Source organism: Lepisma saccharinum, chromosome 1 (genome assembly GCF_977018435.1).
Source record: "Lepisma saccharinum chromosome 1, izLepSacc3.1, whole genome shotgun sequence".
Classification (NCBI taxonomy): Eukaryota; Metazoa; Arthropoda; class Insecta; order Zygentoma; family Lepismatidae; genus Lepisma; species Lepisma saccharinum.
Window position 1 is genome coordinate 144,676,383 of NC_139229.1, and position 7,876 is coordinate 144,684,258.

The window sequence follows — 7,876 nt, forward strand, 5'->3', positions numbered from 1 at the left end:
ATTATTCAAGAAGCCAAAATCCTAATTTTATCTAGTGTAAACAGAAAAAAATCCTGAAGCCTCCCGATTCCCACCTTGGATACGTGCTATTGACAATAATAGGGTTATAGAACACTCTCCGTCTTGTCTCGATAATTATTTCTCTCAGATTTATAAATTTATTGTCTTCACATTATTCAAGACGCCAAAAATCTAATTTTATCTAGTGTAAATTTAAAAATTTCCTGAGGGGGGGGGGGCTCGAGCCACCTCATCCCCACCTTGGCTACGTGCTATTAATAATAACAGGGGTATAAAACATGCTCCGTCTTGCCTCGATACTTATCTCTCTCCTTACATTATTTTCACATTATTTAAGAAGCCAAAAACCTAATTTTATCTAACGTAAAGTGAAAAATTTCGAACCCCCTGTGCCCCATCTTGGATACGTGCTATTATCAATAACAGGGTTACGGAACATTCTCCGTCTTGCCTCGATAATTATTTCTTTCCTTAAATTATTGTCACATTATTTTATTTCACACCACAAGAAACAAAAAAAACTCATTTTATCTAGTGTAAACCTAAAACTTTCGGGGGGGGCTCGAGCCCCCTAAGCCCCCCCTCTGGATACGTGCCTGCCCAACACCACCACCGAAACGTCGTCACCTTGTAATTAATGAGTCGCGGGCTCAATAATTTTAAAACGTACTAACCTTAAAACAATGCACTTTCTGCTACGTGGTTGCCCGGCCGAAGAACGCCACGATACTGAAAATGTCGAACCACTCCCCAATATGCATTTTCAATGAATAGCACTTACCACACTAAAAACGCACGCCCACCTTGCAAACAAAATCCCAGTACCATGTGACATGAACCGAAACATCGTCTGCAGTAAATCTCGCCGGTACCCCGATCCCCGTCTTTAAACAACACTGAGCAATGAAAAGGGGGGGGGGGTTCGTTACTTTTGTTCCCACCCCTTAAGAGTTCGAGGAAATTCCGTCCATTTGATGATTTTTTTATAGTCATTCGCCTAGTTCACACGAAGTATTGTAACAGAGCAATTACCTGCCGTTAATTCCAACTCTTTTACCCCATCCGCCAGCCACTATCCAATTCAGGTTTTCTTTGGATTGCAGGAATTGTTGGTCCGGGATCTGCCGCATCTATATCGGCCGTTTTTTTTCTTTCCCCGAGGAGAGCCGCGGTGATGACCTCGGTGACTCCGGAATAGTTCTACAATTTCTTGAAACAGACACGGTCGGCGCTTTCCTTTTTGACGATGGTCACAGGGTCGAAAAACAGCTGTCTGAAATCCTCGAGTCTGAAACAGGAATGCGACTCTCGCTCTCTCTTGAACGTCAGCCAGTGCAAGTGGGACACATTAACGTGTTCAAAAAATGTAAATGAAATTTCATTTTTATTGAAAAGCTAATATCAATTACTTCAAAAGGTAAAGATTGTGGGTTATTGTTGTTAAGTCCACTTTATGCACGGATAGGTAAATCGGGACTCGACCTACAGTTTAAAGTGGAATCCGAACTCCTGTGCATTGTGCCTCCACCGGGTATCGAACCCGAGACCCCTTGATTACAAGACGACGGCGTTACCGCTACACCATAAGGCAAAAAATGAAAACAGTGTTCTTTTTACGATGAACGTAATGTAAATTAGTGTTTCAAGAACAGTAAGATAATAGTAATTAATAATAAACATTAGGAAGTGGAATGGATGAGATTATTGTGCGCATGTGTATGTGCTGTGTGTGTGTGTGTATATATATGTTTATTTATGTGTGTGTACACACACACACACGTACACGTAGCTGTCATTTCAACCTTTGACCAAATATTTTCTATTACATTCAAGGTTCCCAACATCGCACACACAAGTAAAGCGGCTGTTCAATTTGCACTAAAGCCCGCAAACGTAATGCACGCATACTTATTTTCCTCCTCTTTGTTTACAAGTCTACTCCCAAACATGCCGACGTCACGTGAAACTCACCTATCATCAGTCCTTTACACATTCTCCTCGCTGATATGATAACATTGATAAGGATCTACCCGTCATAACACAACACACGAGGTCTCGTTCCGGACTGAAACACTCTTGGCTGAGAACTTCTAGATCGCCAACCACTTTTCCGTATTCATTCGACCAAGTTTCACTTTCCCAGTACTGGACCATTATCCATCGTCGACTCTGAAGTGGGAACGGCTGCTACAAGTCTGTTTCGCGTAAGCGTCGATCGGGTACTCACTGGCTCGAAAGTCTAGTTACCTCCAAAACCTTTCCAGATGATGCTGCTTTTGCTTTCGCCAGACGTACTTTCATTACGCCAGCGTGCTAAACAAACAGGCGAGGGTGCGGAAATATCGAGATCTCCGCCCAAGAAAATTCTGACGAAATTATCGCGTAATAATTCGTGATACACGTCACACCACAAAGGTTGTTACCACCTCTACTTTGTCACTGACGCATATTATTACATAAGAAGTAATGCGCCTCCCCCCATCCCCTCGTTGCTTGGAACTTTGACGGGCTTGAAAAAACTTCAATTTTAAAGAAAAGAGTATAATATTGTTGGTTAACGGCGAAGAAGATCTAAATTTCTAAGTGGAAATATTAGGGACCAACTATAGCCTCCCCGCTATGCATTTCAGTACACTAACTCTCTTCCACGTAGTATAATCCTCCGTGAGGTTCGTGTTGTGTGCTGTCCTTCTGTGTTTGTGATTGTGTTTTCATCCGTTTCATCTTATCACCATTCATCTTCATCTTCACGATTAGCCAAAAGTGGCAGAAATCATCATGCACGGTGTGACTAAAATATATACGCACTTTGAATAATCACAAAGGCAATACTTATGACCATACACATAAGTTTTATATTCTAACTAAAAGAAAACATATGTATTTTTAAAAAGTAATTCAGAGATGTTTGAAGTGATGGGCATTCTGATTCAGGCACTGCTGATGATATTAATCAATGAAATTGCAAACATTACGAATGATTTCTTATGTTATTTGGGCCAGTTCTCTTTCAATTGCTGCTTTCAATCCATTATTTTCTTTCCGGTTTTGTGCCATAATCGTCATCTTGGATTTATGTCCATAAGTATAAACATACATGTAGTTTTGTGGTTATATATCTTGTGAACGTATTCGTCGCTACATCTTCACCCAATTCATTTGGATATGCACTGACATCGGAGTTGCTGGAAACAAAACTCCCCCTCTTCCCCCAAAATTCTCTCAGATGCATAGCATCATCCATTCAGTAAGTTTTTAGCATATAATTTACTCTTGTGGAGGTCATGGATGTCTACGGCCCTCTGGAACGCTGCGTATTGACATCTTCGAAAATCCCATCTGCTTCAAACTTATCTAATTAGAGTAATTGTGAGTCACGTTGGTGGATCCTTCTAAACTAAAGTGTTATTTCACTTTGCTTACGTTCATTGTTACTTCAGGATAAATTTCCTTTCCTCAAAACCCAGACCAGTTTTATGGATGATTTCAGATCAGTTACACCCAGTGCTCGAAGTGGAAATTTCTAGCTGGGAGGATGCTTGTGATCGAGTTTGGGGATAGATGGGGAGATGCTTGTATGGTTTAACTTATAGACAATGACGCAGGTGGGGGGGATGCTTATACAAATTATCCTAGCTTGAGAAATTCCTTACAAAAATTTCCTTGAACTGGGGGATTACATTCCTCCACGTTCTGCCCACTTCGAGACTGATCACAGCCCAAAATAACGAAATTTGGTGAGTTACGAGCCGTAAAACTGTCTATATTTTTGTGTATTATTCATTCCCATCGTCGCGATTTTAAGCATAGAGAGGTAGAAAAGCGACGCAAATTAAGCAAACTAGAAATACCAATTAAATTAATCTCAAAATTCTCTTCAATTTCTCAAGTTCGTATGCTAAAAAAAAAAAGCTCCTTACCACTTGTTACAAAGCAGAATCAGACTTACATTAAGCGATGTTCCACGACGCCCCTCCCTCTGCCTAGCAAACAATGTCGTTGTCAGAATTATGATGCACAGGAATAAGATGACCATCACGGCCAGGAGATACGCTCCATACGGACTTCCAGGATTAGTTGCAGAGTCTCCCTCCACACCATGCTGGACGGTGTAGGTTTTCTTCGCCATGTTCGCTCCAGCAGGGAACAGTGGAAAACTAATCTAGGACAGGAAAAGAGGAATGCAGCAGCAGATAAGGGTGCGCTACGTGCTCTTGACATAAAAACAGGAAACTTCAGTATCCTTTCTCCGAAATGCTAATCAGATCACTTCCACATCAACCTTTCTATTTCTGCGAAGTTGAGAAATTTGTTCACATGATGTCCTGACAAATTTTGGGTTTTAGTGATCATCAGTGCAGGAATTGTTGGGAGATGGATTTTCTTTCTCGAACTGCGCCCAATTTTTCCAAAATTTATATGCATACTATGAGCTTACCAAATTTTAGTTTCCAATAGAATCATTGCAACAAGCACAATCATTGAGCCTTAAATAAATGGGTACCTGGTGAAAAGTGCAAAAACTGCGAAATCAAATTTTTGATTATGTTATGATATTGTAAATGTAAAGCAAGTATTTCCATCCACTTCTATTATGTTTAGTTTACGCCCATTTTCTACCTCGTAGTCTAATCGCGACGATGACGATGAACAGATGAAATAGATGAAGCCAACGAGTAAGGTTAACCAGAGATTATATGGCGTTTACCCTCGACTGCCTGCATCCCTCTGTTATATATATATATATGTATATATATATATATATAAGAGAATACCATAACTTACGTGCCGTCGATAATGCCAGAGTGGTGTCCGGGCGTAAAATAGTAAGCTAGCCCCCCCCCCCCCATAGATACACACAGTGGCGGAGCGTGACCTTTCCAACAGTGTAAGCCTAGCATGACGAAGGCTATTTCCCGTTGTGCTTATTTTTGGGCTGACATGGTTAGTGATTTATCCACACACATCGACCCCCGCCCCCCCAATTTTTTTCAGAACACTTCCCTGGAATTTTTCACCAAATTAAAAATTCTGGATATCTGATAATTAAGTCAGTGTTATTCCTATCACAATGAGTAACGTAACGATAAAAAATATGCAAAGTTAGATAAAATGAATAATAATAATAATAATAAACAAACGAAAACAGAAGGAAACAGAAAAGTGTTGAATACTTTTTACAACCGCATAACCAAGTATCAGCTCCGTATCATGAATCGCAAAATCGGCGCACTTTATTTTTCGTTTCTGTTACTATGTCTGCTAGAGAAGGAAGGGGTGGGCCTACCTATATCCACAAGTTTCTTCTTGGCAGCAAAATCCTTGCTGGACAACGGCGTCTTCAACAAGTTATCCCCTCCACCGCACAATCACACTAATTTTATTCCATAATGCACTTCACTACTGTATTACACCACAGCACAGGGACGACAGTCCGCTTTTCAATAGATGGAATTAGCAAAAGCAATACCTCGAGACTTTAACAAACACACAGCAAGAAGGGGAAAACAAAAAGAAACCAGATCCAAAATCGGTCACTGCTCAAAGCAGTGATCTTTCGGCCTGTGAGGGGAATATCCCTTTCGGATATAAATAAATTCCCTCTCTTGCCTTAAAATTCCCTATATTTAGTAAAAAAAAAAAATACAATATGAAATATAAAAGAAATGCTCACAAATTGTAGGGATATATCCAGAAATTTCTATCAAAGGACATGTAAGTGTTTTCTTAGGATAGTGTAAAAGCAAATCTAGCACCTAAAAGATCATAAACAGGCTTTTCGTACGTTGTTCGAAGAGTGTTTGAATCACGGACTATGTCATTAATAATATTTGGTTCACATTTGACATGAAATTTGTAAAATTGGTTCAATCTTCAGTTTTCATTAACATTTATTTATTTATTTACTTATTTATTTCACTTTTTAGCTCAATTATTACCAGCTGAGTTCATACATAAACGGAAAACAGAGTCTTAATATGTCTAATGTTTATGCTCTCCTACAAGCGAAAAACAGAAACAACAAGAATTTAGCACATCAATGTGTATCTAGTTTTCCCGTATCCCGCTCATTTCTAGGTTTCTCCTTTTTCCCTTTCCTGTTAGTTTTTTGCTTCAGAATTCCCTGTTCCTGGGGAAAAAAAACCCTCCTTGAAGTACCACCGGCTCAAATTTCCTTTACAGTCAACCATTCATACCGGACAACGCTGGAGCCCCTCCTCTTACAGGACCTGTGTCTCGCTGGCACGTATTCAGTGAAGCCAACCAAAGCATAATGGTGCTAAATCTCGCACAAGTTTAAAAAGTTGTTTGTAAGTTGGAGATATAAATAAAACAACAGGGCCGCTTTTCGTTGTGGTTGAATTTTCTCAAACTTTTCACATAACGTGGAACCCATGTCGTTGGTTGAACCATTCAAATTTATATTTGTTTTTGTTATAAATTAATATTTATAATATGAAAATCCCAGAACAATTTAGTAGTATGTAGCATAATTTCGGAGTTTAAAAGACACCATGTATGTCCAGAAGGGGCAAGGGGAGGAGGCACTTCCTGAAAAATGAATGTCAACCATTTTCACACATATAATTTCATTTCAGTCACATCAAATTGTTAATTATTGTAAGGGCGTTGCAGAAAAATGTTAACTTCAAATTGAATTAGTATATTTTGAGAAGGGAAATATACCTAGTTTACCCCAACCCCTGAAAAAATACTTTGCTTAATCCTCCCTGGTGGAAAGAAATACTGCGAACGTCCATGAACAACACTTTTTCTAAACATGAGGTTTGCAACGCTGCTGTAAGCCTCTGCCCGTAGGTTTACACACCTAGGGTTTCGACGCGCTCTTCTCCCTATATTCCTTGTTCTTCTCCTTCCAGATACGGTGGGCGACGGTAGGCACTGCTCCTTCGCGGTCAGAAATTTGTAAGGCAACATTCAGACGGCTTACAACTTTCCCCAAGCAAAAGGCGGGAGTTCTCATGTGCCATCTGGTGTGAAGTGTTGCAATCTAACAAACAGGATCTCGAAGACTGGTATCAGGCCGAGATGAACTTTGAAGTTTTTACGAATTTTGCCATATAATTACATACATTTTACTAGAATTAATAAAGTGTAAGCCCGGCTTACATGGACGCTCCTCGCCTGAACACACACAGTTGTACAAGAAATTTGAGGCATTAACTTTTGCCTCAAATACCCTCTCTTCCTAGTTTTTGTTATCGACTTACATATCAGTGTAGTAGCTTCTGAAAAGTAAAACATGATAGGCTCTGAATCTCTGATAAATAACTGGAAGGGGAAATTGGAAATATTTTCTATTACTTCAACGCAGTGGCACAGCCAGGATTCTTTCTTGGAGGAGGTGGGGGGTGGGGGAGCTTTATGTGGCTAAATATTTTATGCATGTTATTTTGCCTACAACGCTTTGATATATATTTTTTAATAGGTTAGACATCTACATACACAGATATTAAAACAAATACTGTTTTTGTGGATTTTTTTTAAAGGAGAGTAAACACTCCTCTTTTGGACTTTGAGGATGTTAGGGCTTCAGTCCCTTGGCTGCGCCAGATCAAGATTCAAAGCAGAAATCGCTCACAATATATTCAGGCAAACTTACCATTTCAGTTTTGTGAGTTGAACCAGGCCGCTAGATAATCGATGTTGATCCAGCATCACAAGGTCAATTGGAATGACGCGTCACTCAATAAAAGCCGATCGGAAAGACTTGAGCCCCGAAAAATTGTTGCCGCACGAACATGGCCCCGTTTTGGGTGTCTCCTTTATCGCACAACACTTGTGCAACCTTGCGTTCTGACGTCACTTGATCTGTGCTAGAGACTAATGTTAT

At 39.9% G+C, this 7,876-nt stretch overlaps 1 protein-coding gene across 1 annotated transcript in view; it reads right to left on the bottom strand.

Moving 5' to 3' along the window:
- LOC145986394 (neprilysin-2-like) overlaps window positions 1–4,155 on the bottom strand; it is a 42,840-nt gene extending 38,685 nt beyond the window's left edge. The window contains exon 1 of the mRNA XM_083120361.1: window positions 3,971–4,155. Within this exon, the coding sequence (XP_082976487.1) occupies window positions 3,971–4,150 (180 nt within the window). The 5' untranslated portion in view covers window positions 4,151–4,155. The remainder of the gene's footprint in view (window positions 1–3,970) is intronic.
- Between the last annotated feature and the right edge of the window lie 3,721 nt (window positions 4,156–7,876).